The sequence below is a fragment of the Grus americana genome, chromosome 8 (genome assembly GCF_028858705.1).
Source record: "Grus americana isolate bGruAme1 chromosome 8, bGruAme1.mat, whole genome shotgun sequence".
In the NCBI taxonomy this organism is placed as follows: Eukaryota; Metazoa; Chordata; class Aves; order Gruiformes; family Gruidae; genus Grus; species Grus americana.
The window spans coordinates 24819500-24838098 of NC_072859.1; the positions used below are offsets into that span (position 1 = coordinate 24819500).

Genomic DNA, 18599 nt, shown 5'->3' on the forward strand with positions numbered 1-18599 from the left:
GGAATAATAAGTACATTTTGCAGTAAATTAAATATTAATTAGTCCTTGGCAGGTTGTTTTGTGGGTTGGTTTCTTTTTTCTTATTTCCCTCCCTCCACCTGAAAACAGCGGAAGGGACGTGACACTGTCATCGCCTGTGTTGGCACGTGGGTGACAGCGGGGGAGGCTCTCCTCCGGCCCTGTGCTCGGCCTGCTCTGCGGCCGCTTGCAGCGAGGTCTTTCCTGCTCTCCCCAGAGGGTTCACTGCTGCCGGGCCAGGGTTTGTAAACCCCTCCGCAGCTTTGCCGTTATCTTCTTCTCCCAACCCGGGCACATCCCATCTCTGCCCGGGTTCCCCTCCTGCACGCTCTGCTTGGGCACTTAGCTCTCTGGGGCAGGGCATCGTCCCTGATTGCCCGTGAGGTGCGTGCGAGAGGCCTCTGGAGGCAGCACATAAATCTGTGTGGGGTTTGCCTGGCCATGGGGAGGGTCAGCTCCGTGGGGCATGAGGGCAGCTTGGCTGGTGCAACCCCCTCCCCGGCAGTGCTGACGGGAGAGACGCTGCCTGGTCCCCTGGACGTGCCTGCGAGGCCTCATCCTGCCCTGCTCCTGCACAGCAGGACCCCAACCCAAACAGCGCGTGCTGTGCCAGGGGACGATGAAGAGGAGTAGGGATGGGCAGAAGGGGCTGGCTGAAGAGCGACTGTGGTACAGCCCAGCATCACCCCTGGTCAAAGCAAGTTGTCCCTGTTCTGGTTTGGTGGCAGACCCCAGGCGGGGTGACCCTTTGATGCCCTGGCCAGGGACTCCGGGGACAGAGTGACCTGGTCTGGCTTTGCCTATTCCCATGGAAATCAGACCACCTTGAACAAGTGCAGACCCTGGGGAAAAAGCCCTGCAGACTGTGGTCGGGTGAAGACCAGACCAGATCCCAAGCGTGGATCTGCCGGGAAGAGCGGTCCCTTAAACTGAGCCAGGTGGGGGAGCTTTGATGTTGTCAACATATCAGTATATATTAAGGTTTAAAGAATGAATGCAGTGGAAAAGATAAGTGGATGGAAAGAGCAGCGAAGCTCTGCGTAGGAGGGATGAGAGCCTGACGTGGAGGGAAGAGCTGTCCTTGCTCTGGTGGTCCCCAGGAGCACTGCTGCAGAGACCGGCACAGGAGCCCCTGGGAGCCCTCAGCAGTCAGGACAGATGAGGATGCTCTGGTCACTCACCCATTCCCTGCAGCCACTGTCCTTGTCACCTGGGCTGTGCCTCCCTGAAGTTCAGCATCACCTTCATTCCCTTCAGCCAGGCAGGAGCCTGGAAACAAGGAGACAGGGTCTCAGCATACCACCCGCCATCCATCCTTCCTCCCTGGCACGGATGTCAGTATGAGCAGAAGAGAGAGCTTTTTGTGCTCTCTGTTCTTACTAACTCTTTACCAAGAGTTTCTGGGGCAGGAATGAGCTACGTCAGCAAAGCTGGAGTAATCCATGCCTGTCAGCAGATCCCAAGGTAAAAGGCTCCACTTGTCCAGCTCTTGGCTTTACACTTTGCTATCGACTCTGCGGGCTGCCTTGTGATGCACCGTGCACCAGTTCACCCCTTGGTGCTCTTGAGTGCAATTAAGTCGTGTGGGGTTTTTTTTAAATGTAGTTCGACAATATGCAGGTTAGGTTTGTATTTTATTTACAGCTTTTACTTGGGGACCAATAAAACCCCAGCTGGCTAATGTGAGATCTAAAACTTGCATCTCACTCTTTGCCTTGGATATCTTTTCTATGGTAAACTATTTATTTGCGTTTCATCTTGTACAAGCTCCTCTTTCCATGCTGAGAAGCCGAGAGCTCCAGGGGCTCTTTGAAGACTATTTGCTATAGGATAGCAACTGGAATTCTCTTTAAACATCCGCGCCTGCTTTGTCCTACAACTGGCCTCTTGGTGTCAACACACAGTTTTGTGCGAGTTTCCTGTGCAAAGCTAACATTTGCACACTCCCCTGGCAATTGCGCTTCCAGATCCCTCTTGTTCAAGCATATCCCATCATTTATTCTTGCAAGCATGAGCAGCAGTTACTCCACGTGCCAAATTAAAGGCAGCATCAAGGCCTCTTTAAAAAGGAAGATTTAACCGGGTTATGAATTACTGCTGGGCTGCTGGGGTAGGAGGAACATGCTGTGTGACCTACGTGGCCGGTCAAAATGGTCCATGTTTGGATTGCAAGTACGTGGTCCCCCTATCTGTGAGCCTTCAGGTTCTCATCATGCAGTTTAAATGCCACAAACTCTTCTTGGAAAGGGTTATTTGACAGCAGGATGGGGTGCACACATGCAAAATCCCAGCACATTTCAATGTCGGGCAGTCAGACGTCTCCACCTATGAGCATCCCCCGGACGCTGACCCTGGCGTGCTGGCGGAGCACGTGTGAAGGGTGAGGTGGCATCAGGCTAGCGACACAAATCACGCTAAAAATGCCAAATAGCTGCGTTTACATGCATTCGCAACCCGAGGGTCGTGCTCTTGCCATAAAAAGGAAGCTGAACCCCAGCGAGATGGGAGCAATGTTCCCAAGGATGCCTCTGGGAGGGAAAGATCAAGAACCGATGCTCGTAATGGCCTCAGCTGCTAAAACAGTCAAAATAATAATGGGGTGGGGAGGATGCTGGAGGGACTAGATGCAGCCTGGAGAGCCGTGTGATGGGTGCCCGTCGTGCACCGGTGCGGCTGCCCAGTGACACGCCGATGTGCCCGTTCTCCCTGGGATGCTGCAGGCCTTCGGTGCACATATCCCAACATCCGTCCCCATTTTAAATCCCGGCAGAGATTTTGGTTATGTGGGTCATAATGGCCGGGACAAATTCTAGGAAGACACAGAAGGGAAAATATTTTCCTTCTCTCCAGCATTATTTTCTCACTCCCTCTGTCTTCCTTTCTGCCCTTCCTGTTCCATCTCACGGCTCTCTAAATTCACAGGAGCTCTTCCTCAAGGTGAAATGAAGGCTCCGGGCTGCGTTTGGTGGTGCCAGCGGGGGGAGCGGGGGTCAGGGAGGGTTAAGCAGGGAGGGGGCAGTGCAACAAGGCGGCCTGATCTAGTGATTAAACAAAGGGATTCAGCCAACATGTGTAAAATTAAGTGATCAAGAGTTGATTACAGAGTGCATTGATTGTGTACTGATGGATTAAACAGAGTCGTGCTTGGGATGCGATTTTCCGAGCTGGGCACAGAGAGCGCAGGCAATCGACGTGTTGGCCAGAAGGACCTGCTTCTCCCAAGCCCTGGCTTTTATACATTCTCCGGATAAATCTGCAGAGAGGCCCGTGGAATTATAATCGATTATCCATTTCTCAAAGTCACTTAAGGGCCCTGAGCTACAAGCTAAAGTGCCGGTGCTGCGAAGAGGCATTGGGTATGCGCCGACATGTGCAGGTGCTGGCGCGAGGGGAAAATGTGGCAATGACCCTGCGTGCTGCAAGCTGATGAATCTATTTTCTTGTAGGAAATAGTTTTGACAGTTCAATATCTGTGTTTTCGATATGTGCCCCACACACCCCCGAGGGAGGAGAAGAGAGGAGCCGGAAAGTGGGGGGGAGGGAGTGGGTGGGAGGCAGGGAAAGACTCTACCCCATCACCCCTTCAAATTATAAGCGTATCAGTATATCACCAACTTAACAGGCTGCCCTCCAAGTCAAGGGCATGGAGACGTGTGGCTGCCTGTGAGCGTCTGCTGCGGGGACAGGATGGGGCTGGAGCCCCTCTCAGGGTGCCTCGTGGGGCTGTGGGGGGACCCACTGCCCGCTGGCAGCGGGGTGGTCCCCAGGTCCCTGTTTCACTGCCAATGGTGAAGGCAGAGACCCATTTCCAGGCTCATCCTGTCTCTCAGGATGCGGCCAGATCCTTTGCCGAGGACTCAGAGGAGCAGAAGGATGGGGCTCAGACCCCAAAAGTACCTGGGACATCAGACCCCAGCTCTCTCATGGGCTCCCAGCCAGGCATGGGGATGTTCCTGGGAAACCTCCACCTTTTCTAGTTCCCACTTTTTGGCAGTTAAAGAAGGTATTTTGCTCCAGGTCTTGCCATCCCAAGAACTGATGAAGAGCATGGATAATCAAGGCACGCATTGGCGATGCAGCTACACAGCTCCTCCTCTCTGCCCTCTCCCACCGGGCCAGCAGGAACCCCAGCTCAGGGGACCGGTTCAGCAAGGGACAAAAAGTGACCCTTGTAACAGCAAACAGGACCAGAGGCCAAGGCTGTTGGTGGATGTCACCCATCTGGCATCCTTGGATGCACAGCCCCAGGCATGCTGGGTGGCCAAGGAGGAGGAGGGATGGGGATGAGGCAGAGCCATTCCCTGCACTCGGTCCAGCCATGGCTGCACACACGGCACAGGCAGCAAGAGAGCTGCCAGGAGAAGGACTCCTGCCTGGCTGCCTGCCTGCTGGGGACTGTGCCGGGCCCTGGTGCCTCGTTTCACCAGCCCCACTGAGGAAGAGCTGGCTGTGGGCCACAGCATTTGCAGAATTGCAGGCATGGTCCCTGGGTTCCACTGGCTACGGGTGGTTTGTTCACAGCCTGCCCAGTCTTGGTTGTGTGGTGTGACAAGACCCATGGAGGGCAGCTCAAGGATGTGGGGGAAGGAGGTGCACCGTGCTCCAGGAGGTTCCCCAGGATGGAGGGACAGGACTGTAGGATTCCCCCAGGAGCATTTCTGCCGTGCCATGCTCGCTGAAGCCAGAGACCCCACCGATGCTGGGGAGACCCATCTGCTCCCCGGGACTTGTGGGTTTTGGAGATGAGGCAGTGGGTTGGAGGAGGCTCCAGTTTCATTGCCAGGGCAGAGGATGGGTGGCAGCAGAAAGGTCCAGCTCTGTGGTCCTGAGCTTGCCCAGACTCATACCAGCACTCATCAGAGAAGCTGGAGTGGAGAAGGGATCATCTATCTCTGTTCCTGATCCCCACTGTCCCAGTTTGGTCCATCTCCAGCCCAGTTCGGGTCACAGCCAGGCATTGATGTGCTTCCTTGGGGGAAGCCGGCAGGAGCAGCCTGCCCAGCCAGGAGCCGAGAGGGAGGAGGGCGGGGATGGAGGCAGCAAGACCCTTAGCTTGCTCTCAGTGTTTCTTGATTTTTTTGTTGTGAAGCTGAGGAGGTGTTTCTGCTCCGCTCTGCGGAGCTACGTTGAGCACAGGAGTAGCACCGGGGGGAGACGGGACTGCAGCCCATCCCAGCCTTCCTCTTCCCATCTTCCTTCCAGGTCCCTGTCACGCTTTCCCTTTCCAGCTCTCCCGGCGGCCCACATCCCTCTCATCGAGGATTCATTGTCTTGTCAGCCTCTAGTTAGCCGGCATGCGTGCGAATCATAAATTACCCCACCCAGGCCTCTGCTATGCTTCAGCACAGACAAAAAAATTGCACTCCATCACCGTGTCTCCCGGCTTTTAGTGGTATTGATCAATGCTGCTCCCTTCCCGCCCCCCCCCTTTTCATTTTAACCGAGCCGGTTAAGTGCAGTATCTTATTTTGTGCTGGGACAAATGAAAAGAATATTAGCAAGGGCTGAAATATATCTCTTTTTTATCTCTCTGCTACTTTTTTATTGAATCTTTCTGAGTAGGTGGCTTTCCGCAGGATGACAGCCTCATGACAGGCTCCTCATTAGAGCCAAGACAGTAATTGTGATGCATTTCCCTGCGCGGCCTTTTCACTTCTCCCCCCCCTCCTGCCTTTCCTCCTCTCTCCTTTTCCCCTGATTTGTAAAGTGATTGGATGTACAGACTCACTCAGTTTCTTAAATTATTGCCCAGCTCAATCCATCTTCCTCTGCCCCACGCCGGGCAGCCGTGATCTCTGCAGATGGAGAGCCAGGGCTGGGATCACGAGCGGTGGGGTCGGATGCTCGGAGGGGTTCCTCACCTCTCCTCACTGCCAGGCTGCCACCCACCATGAGAAATGTGGTGCCGGACCCAACGGGATGTGCAAGACCCTCCAAAAAGCCCAGGGTGCTGTTTGAACATGCATTTTTACTGAGCGACCCATGGGATCACCCCAGCTCACATATGCTGCATGGCAGCAGCGCTGCACCAGTTTACACCAGTCCTCTCCAGTATCCAGTTTGCCTGGAGAGACAGCTACAAGAGCAACTCTGTTCTTTGGAAGGAAATCAATTTTTTAGCAAGCTTTTCTGCCCGGATCCCTCCGTGGTTTTTACCCTCAGGAGGAGCAGGTGTATTTTCTAAGCTGCTTGGTGGCCTGGGCACCTTAGCAGGGAGCAGTGCTGAGGACCAGGCCCTTGGCAGGGACACAGGGAGCTGAGTTCAGCTCTTTGCTGTCCCAGTTTGCTCATGAGGTTGTAGAGGTCCCTCGGTCCATCTGTGACACTCTGTTTTATACACCCCAGCTGTATAAAACCAGCTGTCACCCATCCCTGTGCCCTTCTCTGCTAGATTCAAGGCAGGAGTGGCCCCGTGCTGTACCCAGCACAATCTGAGTCCAGCTGAGAAGTGACTCCTCAAAAGTCTTTTTATTACAGGAAAAGCCACTTTTCCGGACCTCTGCTCCCTTCCCACCTGCACAGCCCTCCAAACCGCACGTGCTCCAGGGAAGGGCAGGTCTGCTCGACACAGGGCGATTCCACGGTGATCTGGATGCGCTCGCTGCACTGTGGGCGTTTGCAGAGTTAGGTCGTGCTGTGGATGCGGTTACGGCCAGATGCTAAACCCAGCCACAGCATGCGAACCTGGAGTCACCTCACTGCCCGTCGCTCTCCCCAGCGCTGGCTCTCCACCGCCCTGTGCAAAGCCAGTGCCGGAGCGGCTGGGTCCAGGGCGCGCAGCCCTGGGCAGCAAGCTGAGGTCTGCATCTCACCCAGCCCAGGTCTGCATCCCACAGCCAGCCAGGAGCCCGAGGGAGGGGAAGGGCCTGCTGGAAGGAGCGGGATGTGCCCTGAGCTTGAGCCACCCCTCTGTGCAGGTTTTCGGGGGGCCACGTACCTTTTGGCCCCAGTCAAAACCAGCAGGATCCAAGGCAGCGCCCAGCAGGCAGGATGCAGCCCCATGGGGATGGCACTGGGAGCACACCAGTAAATAGGAGGGAGATGAGAGAGCGATGAACAATGTTATTCTCGCCCCCTCACTTTATTACCAAATACTTTTCGCTTCTGCTGTTATTCCGGGGTGCTCTGAACTGACACATGAGCCATCTTCGCCTTCCTCGCCCCGCCGTTGTCATCCTCCCCCAGCTGCGGCACAGCGCCTCGGCTGCCACTTACTGTCAGGGCTCTGCGAGCCTCGTCGGCTGCGGCGCGGGCTCACCAGGAGAAGAGCGAGTGTTTGGCTATTTCCAAGCTAATATGGGGCTTTCTTTGAATTATTGTTTTTTGAGCTGGAAGGAAAGGAGGCTTGTCACACAAGATATCTGCTATCAGTACACAAATAACAGCAAGCCCATCATCGAATGGAAAATAATCGCCGCGGAAACCGAGTTGCGGGGGAGCCGGGAGGGATTATTACAGGCGCTGGCAGTGGCGATGCTGTCAAGGAGCCTGTGTCAGCACTTCCATTACCACCCACCTGGTTTTAGCGCGGCCCCGAAGCGGCGTGCGGGGCCGCGGGGCCGCAGCGTGGGGTCATTTCTATTCAGAAGAGTTTCAGATCAACTGGCTTTGATTGGGTTTAAATGATGGAGTGTTTAAGAGGGAGAGAGCAGAAACAGGAGGGTGAGATGGAGGGAGGCATCTCAGAGGAGGGGGGAGTTTGGTACTCAGACAAGTGGAAAACAGTTTGAGATAGGGGAAATCAGGAGTTGGGAGAGGAGAGCAGGTCCTCCCGGGGGCAAGTTTCAGATGGCCGCAAGGAAGGACAGCGTGGGGAGAAGATGCCCCAAAACCGGGGCAGACGCCCTGGGGCCTGCCCAATGACGGGCCGTTAGGAAGGAGCGAGAACATGCCCCCCATCAGCGTTCCCTACCCGCTGCCACTGCCTGTGCCACCCGCGGTGGCAGTCCCAGGGAGGCACCTGGCTATGCAGTGAGCCATCAGCAGAGCTTCAGCAATTGAATTATAAACAATTTATTCCATTCATTTGGCAACTTGCTGAGCTCCTGGGCAGGGCGAGCCCTCACGCCTTGTAAACTTTGTTCATTCGGAGTGACTCAGGAGCATCGTTTACTCCGTGCTGCGCAGTGACGAGGGGCTGTACACATCACGTGCTGTCATGGCTGCTGGCAGGCTGGGCGCCTTTTTTCCTCACATAAATGCTCTCCAAAATAGCATTTCCCATTCTGCTTGTGAGGGGAAAGCTCTCCCTTCCACATGACCCAGTCCTGGCCTGCAAACGCCTCACGGTGCTGTCAGCCCTCCATCCCAGGGCACAGACGCAGGGTGGGAGCAGGGATGGCTTCATGCCTTCACACCTATTCGGTGCCATGTGTGCATCCCTGGTACCTGAGCCCAGCTCCCAGCCCGGAGCCTGGGTCCCGTTAGCAGTCACTTACACGGTGAATCAGACCTGATTTGGGGGAATTACGTTGGATCCATACCAATGTAACTGAGGGCAGGATCTGGCCCTCGATCCCCCGTGGGATCAGGAGGGTTCGGTTCAATCCCTGCCTGGGCTGGGATCCGTTTGCAGATGCCCTCCGATGGAGCCCATGGACAAATTCCTCCACGCAGGGGTGCGTCTGTGCATTGAGCCCTCTGCTTTCAGAGCAGGAAATATTCGGTTTCAACACTTGGAGTTAAACATTTCCGCGGAGCCCAGGAGACCATGCAAACAGCGGGAGCACCAAGGCTCTGCCTTTTCATCTCTCTGGCACTGGCGAGCAGGGGGTCGGCAGCAGTGAAAGCACGGCAGAGCTGAGGAGGGTAAACACTGGAGCTGAGCCTACCGAGTAACCAGAGAGCGAAGGGGAGAGAAAGGGGCAAAGAAAACAAAAACACAGCTGCCAAAAAACAAAAGCCTTAAAAGAGCCATTCAGGGTCTCCCAGGATGGGTTTGGCACAGGGCAGGGAGGGAAGAGCGGGGAGCATTCGCTGCTGGGGCAGGCACACGTCCAGCCCGCTCGGGGTTTGGACCCTCAGTTTTGCCCTGGGCAAACCGATGCTCTCTGCTCCCTCCAGCGGGGTGAGCACCTACACCCCAGCGCGGTCCAGCCACACACAGTGCAGCATCCTTTGCTTTTTCATGAGTACCAGGACAGCCCTGCTGCAGAGAGGAGAGGCAGGATGTACGTGTCTCCCTCCACCTTTGCGTTCACAGATGAAACCTGAGGACTCACAATGCCCATCCTCTCCCTCCCCACAACCCAACATCCCACCCATGCCACGGAGCTGGGTACCGCTGCATGGCGTGAGACACCACCGCGTGGGCGTGTGCCGGGCTCCGGGCCATGCTGTGGATGCGGCCACCACTGATTTGGGGAGACATATCCCACCAGCAGCCTCTGCGGCACTGCGGGCATGCAGCGGGTTTCAGGGACCTGGGGAGGCTTGCGTAGGTGTCCTGCTGGCATGGGAGATGATCCCTCCCTTCCGTTGTCACTCGCGCTTAGCCCTGCTCCTGCAAAAGTGCTGTTGTCAGCCCCTTGGGCCAGGAGTCAGGGCTCCTTCTGTCTCCTGCTTTGCAATCTGAATGTCAGGGACTTGGCTGCATGTCCAGGTCCCTCTTCTCCTGCCCCTCTGGAAGCCCTCGCTTCAGCGTGAGCACCAGCCTCCTGCACTCGCTGGAGCAAGGGGATCTTCCCCCGCTGTCACAGGGATGCGGCGTGACAGCTGTCACATCCTTCCTTGGCACGAATTCATCACCGTATCGTTGGTGTAGCTGGTGGGTACGGCCATGCTGTTTATTTCTGCTGCTGGCCTGGGCTGGGGTTGGGAGTGGCCATGGAAGGCAGCAAGGCTTGTTCCCATGGCCTGAGATCCCTTCCGGTTGCCTCAGCCATTGAAATCCAAAGTCACCTCTGCTTAAGAACATACACCCCACGGAAGAGCCTTGAAGAACAAGCAGGGAGCGAGGACCTGGGCGTGCAGGAAATTAAAAAAGCCACCAGCCCAGTGCAACAGAGCTGGTCCCCAGGTGGGGGACCTCTTGGTCTGAAGCTGCCCATCCCAGCGCTGCGGTCCAGGACTCTGCATCACCTCCCCCAGCAAACAAACACCCCTGGGCTCCACGGAGAGCAGACCCTCGGGGATGCTCAACCTCCAGTTCACCCTCCAATGTGGCTGAGAACATCCCTGCCCCACCAGCCCAAGCTGTGGGTGGCAGGCAAGGGGGGCTCACGGGCCCCACGGCAGTGGCCTGGGCTGGGAGCGGGGACGCGGCGCGGTAGGGCGGAGGGCAGCCTGTTTATCCGTCCATCTGCACACCCCACAGCGGGGATCCAGCAGGATTTCCCGTCCACTCAAAGGCTGCCTGTTTATTTTGGGAGGGAGACTCAGACAGCTCCATTGTTTTGCTGCGAAGTTGGGGTTATAAATAGCAGGTGGTTGGGGACGCTCCTGGGCTATTTTGGGTCTCCACCACACAAAAGTGGAAAAGCTCCAAGAGGAAGGTGGAATTACTGAAATGCCGACCTTTCCCGCAAGGGTCAGCAGGAGCTGGTTGTTTGGGTTTGGGTTGGGTTCTGGGCATTATTTAAACACGAGGGAAGGAGGAGAGAGGAAGATGGTCCCAGCTGCACGAGCTGCATGCTGTGCCTCCCCGGCAGAAGGGTGTTAGGGATGAGGAGCCAAGGTGCCTGGGATCTACCGTGGCTCTACCCGGGAGCCATCCAGAGCGGCTCAAGTCCAGAGGAGACACTGGCTGGGTTTTCCTCCTGGCTCTGCAAAAGGGAGAGCTTCCAGTGCATGGAGAAGCTGGGGAGGTAGGGGATGCCCCAAAACACTGGCCTGCTCCGACTTGTACCTCGTGCCTCAGTTTCCCCCACTTCCTACTGAAGAAAAGGGCAGGTAATGTCCCGGCAACAGCCCTGCTCCCGCCAGGCACGTACGCTGTGTCCTGCTGGAAGGCAAGGATGAGCCAAGGTGACTCTCAAACTTATTTCAGACCCTTCCTCTCATTAAATGCCTGCGCCAGGCGTTTATACAGTGAGCAGCGGGGACCCAGTAAAGCCGCTCACACCAATGTTTTATACTTTGAGAAGGTCTATTCCTTTAATGGGGATTCATTTAACTGGGCTCTGCCATCGTTAGGAGCCATAAAATGGCACCTTTTGGCTCCTGATTGGAAGGCCACGGTGCACGCAGCCCCCTCGTATCCAGCACCGGCTGCTTTATTGTGCATTACTGCCTCTCACTCGGATTTAACCAATTTGATCCATGTCTAATACATAAATAAATAATCCAGCAGGAGGGTTCACGTTAGATGACAACAGGCAGCTATAAAGCATGTTTCTCCTCGCCGGAGTCATCTGAGCCGGGCTCCGCACGCCCTCTCATGAGCAGAGCTGCTAATACAGCTGGGAGAGGGGGGCCTGGAGACCCGCAGGCTTCTCTGGTTTATTGAAACTTCATTGTTTGCTTTAGAGTTTTATTTTATGTTAAATAGACGCTGTATATTCCTTACAGAGGGGGCAATAAAGTTTCTGAGCTGGAGGAAATTGGCTTCAGAGCAAGGAGTGAACCAGGGAGATGTGGCTGGGCAGGGGAGTGGTGGGGAGGATTTGGGGTGAGGAGGCAGCACCCCACTTCCAGGATAGCCTCAGCCCAGCTTGGATGCGAGGTCCACAGGCACCCCTAGATCTCACCCAGGAATGATGCGGCCCCGGGGGGGCTCGGGGCTCTGGCGGCTGCGGGGTCTGATGCTGCTGGTGGTGCGGGGAGGGCGAGGGGCCCCATCGCAGCCTGGGGACAGGGTGAGCCATCCCCAGTGACCGCCGGGGCGGCTGTGCCGAGCATCCGGACCTGCTCCCTGCCATCTGCAGCCCAGCGCCGCGGGGTCTCCTCTGCCTCCCAACCATTGTGTGCCCATGGAGAATCGCTCTGCCCTTTGGGGGGATCATCCTGACCCATCCAACTTCAGGAGTGCTGAGGAAGATGAAGATGGTTCTTCCTAATTTATTGCTGTTAGTTAATAGGAGCAGTGGGTAGTGCTGTGTCATCCATCTGCCTCAAGTCACATCACCTGCACCGCAAACTGGGGGAGCCGGGGTTGCACAGGGTCACTCCCGATACGTGGCTGTTGCTGCTCTCCCACGGCTGGGGCTGGGATGTTCTTGTGCCAGTTGCTGTCCCGTTGCAGAACAGAGCCAGTCCCTGCCCCAGGGAGTGTGGGTCAGGGAGCGAAACGGGGCTATACCAGGAGAAAATCCCCCGGTTTCAGACCTCAGGTAGGACGGAGACCAGGGCAAAGCGCAGGCAATGCTGACCAGAGCTAAAGCTTTCTCCCCTTTTTTCCTCCCTGCAGGCAAAAAGAAAGCGACTTTGTTTGACAGCCAGGCTCCGATCTGCCCCATCTGCCAGGTCCTCCTTCGTCCCGGGGAGTTGCAGGAGCACATGGAGCAGGAGCTGGAGAAGCTCACCCAGCTGAACATCAGGTAAGCAGCTCCCTGGGGTCCACCAGCATCCCCAGTTAGCCAGCCGGGGCACCCACAGATGACAGAGGAGATGGTGGTACCCACAGCTACCAGATATGGGAGGTTTAGTGCTGGCCCATGGGGCAGAACCATTTCCCTGGCGTTCACCGCAATGGTAAAGTCAGGCAGATGTGCCTCCCGGGGGACACAGACACCCCTTTCCCTGGGGACACGTGGTCGGATGAGCAGCTCTCACCTTGCTCACATCCCATGATGGAGCAGGCCTGCAGCAATGGTGCACGCTGCCCCTCGGCTGCCTTCAGCTCCCTTCTGCTTTCCCCAGCACAGCAAAGTTCCCTATTTAAAAAAAAAAAAAAATAATTGCATTTTAACTGCTAGCAGTTATTTAGGAAATGGCTGCAGCCAAGGGTTGGCAGATCCCTGCCCCTGCCTTAATAAAACTCAGCAGCCTTGGAAAAGAGCGTGTTTATTTCAATTATTAATTAATTCCCCGGTCATTAAAAGGTGAGGAAAGGAATCAAACTGCCGACTAGAAGCAAAGTTACGTCACCAGGTGGTCGGAGAGGAGGGAGAGCACGTGTGTCAGCATGCGTGTGTGCCAGGGCAAGGGGGTGCACACGGTTGTGCATGGTGCGGAGTGCGCAGAATCCGTCCCTGCTTGGCTAGGAGCTTCTTCACAACCGAGCGATAGCCATTGCAGATGCAGGGAGAAGGAGCTAGAGAAATAGAGACCTCCCCAAATGGGTGCGGGCTGAGATCTCCCAAATTCAGCACCCGCAGGCTCGGGCTGAGACCCGCATCCCCCCACGCACCGCACGGGAAGATGGAGAAAGGTGGGGGGGCAGGGAACAGGCAGCCCATTTATCCCCTGCGACACCCAGTCCCCTTGCGAGCGTAATTTATGGTGTAATTTGGGCCGCATCCAACTTAATAAAGGGCCACTGCAAATTAGTGAACAGGTTTAAATGAACAGAAGCAATTAGTGCTCGGAGGAGCCCATCAAAGAAGTTGGGCCAATATCAGAGTGAAACTGAAACCGCAAGCCAGGAGCGGAGGCTGGCTGGCGCGAGGCGGTGATGGGAAGGTGGCGTTTAATGGGAAAGGAAAGGAAACCCTAAATCATAAAGCATGACAAGGGCCATTGTGGGCCAGCTGACAAATGAAAAAGAATGGCATTATTCCTTTAAATAACAGCAGCAGTTAGAAAGGAGACAGCTCTCCCCGGCTTGCCCTCGCTTCCCTGGCCCGCTCCGCTCGGCCACGCAGGCAGCGAAGAAGAATCAGAGGTCTTTATTAATTATTAAATAACGACTCCCTCCGTAGTGTGATAGATAACGTTCAATCTAGTCGATGGATTCAGGCAATGGAGGCTAATCTGTAACACAGCGGCTCTGCGCGGGGACGGTCTCTCCCAGTCCCGGAGGGGAGCGACGCAGGGGCCAGCCGGCAGCAGCAGGCAGGGCAGGCAGGACGGGCAGCAATAGCAGGCAGCGGGACACAAGCAGGTCGAGCTCCCGTGCGCTGCCTGGCTCCGGCGGGGCGGCTCGATCTAGCGGGTGGCCCCTTCTCCCGTTCCCCCACCTTTCCCGCCTGGAGGAGCCGGGAGCAAGAACACATCAACAAGAGGAGAGAGAAACTAATAATGATCTCAAATAACCCAATAAACATAAAAATAAAATGTAGGCCTATAAACGTGACGGGCACCGGCAGCCCTGGCCGCTCCCTGCCAATACCGACTCGTTACCGAAATGGCTGAGCAGCTGTTACTTATCAGTCTGATGGGGAGAAGCGAACCGGGGGGCTGCTTTCCAAGGGCCTTTTTTTTTTTTTTTAATTTAAAGAGGATGCAGCCAATCACAGCTTGTGCTGTTAAGTTTTAATAAACCTTAATGATTTGCAACAAAATCATAAATTTCCAGCGCTCGGGGTTAGGAAGGCAGATCCCCTCCTGCCCGCTGAGCCCGCGGCACCAGGGACTTGGCGGGCGCCGCATCGGCACCGGGGCTCCCCGTGTGCAGGGATCTCCCCCTAGGCAGCGGGGCTGCGTGGTGGGATGAGCCAGCCGAGATGCTGCCGTGGGGCCAGATCAAGAGGAGGGGAGAGGCTGGTGGAGAAGCGACATGGAGGGGCTGCCCCACGCTGTCACCTCTGCCAGGTGTTGAGTGCTCACGTGGGCTTTCGGGCATTGCTGGAGCGGGGAGCTGGGCAGTGCTTGGAGGAGGGCAGGGGAAGGAGGAAAAGGGATTCCTCCAGGTGATCACAGGAGCTTCTTGGGGCTGAGATACAAAGGAGCTGTAGGACCAACCCGGATGATGTTACCCATGGTCCCGGCTCACCAGGAGCCTGGGGTTGCATCCCACCCACCCCGATGCATCCCCTCGCTCAGCCCCTGCTATTCCCCAGTGACAGGGACAGCTCTTGTCCTCCACGGGCAGTGCCGGTGTGACTGGCCTGGCCTCAGGGCAGGGACATCTCAAGGTCTACCCAGCTGGAGCATCACGCAGCAAGGGCAGGAGGAGCCGTGCTGAGCTGTGGGGCAGCACCCGCCCGTGCCAAGGGGCTGTGCGTGCCCGAGGGATGGACACCAGCCGTTGGACCCATGATGAACACTGCTCAGGAGGATCCAACCCTGCTGCAGGGTCAAGCTTTCCCTTGGAAAAGCGGGCTTGAGTAGGAATGAAGGACCTGAGTTTCTAGCTCTGCTGCCTTCTTGGTGCGTCCAGTCTCCCAAAGCACAGGGAGTGACCCGCTTGTGCTCGCCCCACGGCTCCTCCGCCCCACGCGGGTCCGGCCGAGCCCCGTGCACAGCTCTGCACAGCGAGGCAAGGCTCTCTGAATGCAAATTTCATTTCTGAGCCACTGGCGCTGTTTCAAGAGCCGGCAGCCTCCGAGCCCTTCTCGGTGTTACATATGTAACAGCCTCATTGAACTTGACATGTCAAATTCAGGCCATTTGTGCAAAATCTCCCTTTAATAATACCGTTTCATTTCGCTCAAATGAGACTTGAATGCATGTAAAATGGAAAAGGATATTTAAGCGCTAACATTAGGCAGATGTCTTGCCAGAGGCCCATTGAATATATGAGATTTTGAAGTGCTTAACACGTTTTCGGTGCTCCCTCTTAGAATATGTCACCTGGCTTTCTTTTTTCTCCCCCTCCTTTCTTCCCCCCCCCCCCCTTTAAGTGAAGGGTATAAATTGAAAGAAAACAAAACTACAAGCCTTGGTTTTATGGGGTTTAACTCTTGCCGGGCAAGACTGTTGGTAATCTTCCTCCAAAGAGAAATTACCTAGGAGCTCACCTTCACAGAGCACGAGCACAAAGCAGCAGAGAGCGGGAGGCGGGCGAGCGGCAGCCCCACGGCGCTGTGCAGAAGGGATGCTCTCCTTGCTCTGCATGTCCAGCCTGGGGAGCAAAAGGTGCCGATCCCCAGCTGAGCAGCTAAGTGCCACCAAGGTAAAAATAAGAAATAATAACAGAGCCTCTCTGTGTACGCCAATGCCCCCAGCCAGGCTGGTCACTGCAGAAGACGTGAATATTCCTGGTTTGTGTGCATGAAGCTTATCTGTGCGCTAGATGCAGGTCTCCCATCCTCGCTCGATTTATATTCACCTGTTTTACACCTCATCCGTATTAAAGGCTTGCAATAAAGCACGCTGAAATGTGAGACTCTCTCTGGCGCTGTCAGTGGCCCCAGCTCCGAGCTTCGGCTGCTGCTTCTGCTGCAGACGCATTTCCCCAGCCCAGGGCCACCCGGCGAGCACAGACAGGCGCAGCGTTCGAGAGCAGCACCCATGGGTGTCCCTCAGAGCAGACACACACACAAAAATCCCCGTGCGCACAGGAGTGTGTCACTGCCTGTGTCACTGCAGGTAAATACTATGAGCGGAGGTAACGATGAGGGGGGGGACCCTAAACCCTGCCCGCTGCTCCCCAGGCAGTGTCCAGAGAGGACAACCTGCTGAAAGGGGACGATGGGGGAGGCTGGGTGGCGAATGGGCAGGTTTGGGGCTATGGTTTGAGTTTGGAGTGGGAGGGAGGATGAGTCTGAGGACAAAAGAGGGGGAAAGGAGGCAGCAGGAGCTGTGGAGCGCACCTCAGCTGATGGCCCCGACGGGTCCACGCTGCTTTCTGAGCCCGTGGCTGGAGTTTGGGGAAGAGGCATTTATTGGCCGTTTAAAAAACCTTAGGAAGTCGCGTTACAAATATTACAGTTGCTGAGTCAAGCACTTGAAGTTGGGAAACGTGCCTTTTAAGATGCTCTGTTCTTGAAAATGCAGTGCTCTTGTTAAAATATTTATTTGGCAGGGGGCATTTTTATTTCCCTGTGTGACAGCTAGAAGATTCTTCCCTACATTACCAGCAGCAAACCTATGCTTCAGAGCTGTGATTTCACCTCCCCAAAAGGATGAGGTATATCATTAGAGCAGGGGAATGGTCCAGAGGGTGGAGCAGTGAGTTGGACCATGCCGGCTCTGTTCCTGCTTTTGCGGCTGAAGCTCAGACAGAACTATCTCAGCTCTTTCGCCTTATTTAAAGGGGTTTCTAAGCCTAGCAGATGTAGCCACCAATATCCTCATGCCATGTTGTAATATTACCTGTGCTATGGCATCCCAGGTCTGGGCATGGCGGTGCAACAGCCACCCAGGGTGCTCGGCGGGTGCTTGGGTGGGCAGATGGGGGATGATGCTGTTCTCAGAGTGCCCCACGGCTGTGCCAACTCTCCCCTTCCTCATTTTTCTTCCTTTCTTTCCTCCACATTGAATGCTTAATCTGAGCATATTTGTGTTTTGAAGCCCATGCCAACGTGTTGGCTGTTCCCAGCCTGGGCTAGCAGCTCTCATTGCTCCTTGCCACTGCACCAGGAGTGTGGGGAGACATCCCTGTGCACCCAGCATCTCAGGAGCTACTGATTCCCCCTAACGACCTTTCTGGTGTGTCCAGGAATAATTTCTCTTCTGATTCTCTGATTACGAAGCATTTCCCAGAACACAGAGGGCACCGGGGTCTCTCACCTTGGTGCAAATGGAAAGTGCTGCGGGCTGTTTTCTGGTGACCTCAAAGATGCTGTCGCAAAGAGGAAACCAAATAGTGTCAGAGCAGAGCAAGATGCAGTGGGAAGGCTTGTTTCAAAGCAGGTGAAATGCCCAGATGGGGGATTTAGCCTAACTCTTGGAACCAGCTTTGATTCATAACGGAGGAAGAGAGCCAACCATGGGACTGCCGCAGCTCTCAGTGCACCTCTGCCCAGGCTTAAATCTTCCTTCAGCATCCCTCTTAAGCTTCCTCTCCCTCATTTGCACGTGTGCTCTTTTCCTCTCACTCGTCTCAATCCTCCCTCCCTTGGCAGCTGAGGTGGAAGCAGAAAGTGCTGCCTCGGTTGCTGGCACCACACTGAGCATCCCCACCCTGCACAGGGGGGACTTTGGCTCAGGGTTTCTTTATGCAGAGAGGCACAGTGGTAGCTGTCCTTGGGGGACAGAGGCAGCTTCGGGCTTGGTGGGATAAGGAATAAGGAGGAAGCTGGCAATATAGCTAAAACATGAAGTCTGTGGGACGCTGGGAGATGGTCTGGTCACTCAAGGCAGGGTCACTGTCCTTGAGAGATGTCTCCAGGCATCTGGAGACACATCTTGGATTTCATGTCCTTTCATGGGTTGCTTTCCCAGTGTTTTGTGGTGTTTCTGATTAAAGTCATCCCATGCTAACCTCCCAGAGGCTGCACCAGAGACTCCTGCTGATGGACAAGAGAAGCACACCATCCCTGTGGTGCCTGCACGCCCAAATGACAGCGGCTTTCTGTGCTACTCCTGGTCAGGATAAGGACTCAGAGCAAGTTATGAGACGTGGCTCTGACCCCTCTCCTGCTCAGGAAACCCTGTGTTTAAATACGGCTGCTCCTCACACTGCCCCAGGCAAGGGTTTGCTTCATTTCAGCGGGATCTGCTGAGCACTCTGTTGTCCCAAAGGGCCCTTGGGGAGACCTTCCCTGGGCCAGCGCGGGCGGCTGCTCTGGGAAGGGTGAGCAGCCGTGCTGCCAGGCTGGCAGGATAAATAGAGTGTGTAAAACCCGAATTAGCTCTGTTGTCATGTGTCACATCAG

At 55.6% G+C, this 18599-nt stretch overlaps 1 protein-coding gene across 5 annotated transcripts in view; it reads left to right on the plus strand.

Annotated features, from left to right (window-relative positions):
- RNF220 (ring finger protein 220) overlaps positions 1-18599 on the plus strand; it is a 232365-nt gene that overhangs the window by 131013 nt on the left and 82753 nt on the right. For all 5 annotated transcript variants that reach the window (XM_054833994.1, XM_054833997.1, XM_054833998.1 and 2 more), the window contains one exon: positions 12365-12494. In XM_054833994.1, the coding sequence (XP_054689969.1) occupies positions 12365-12494 (130 nt within the window). The remainder of the gene's footprint in view (positions 1-12364; positions 12495-18599) is intronic.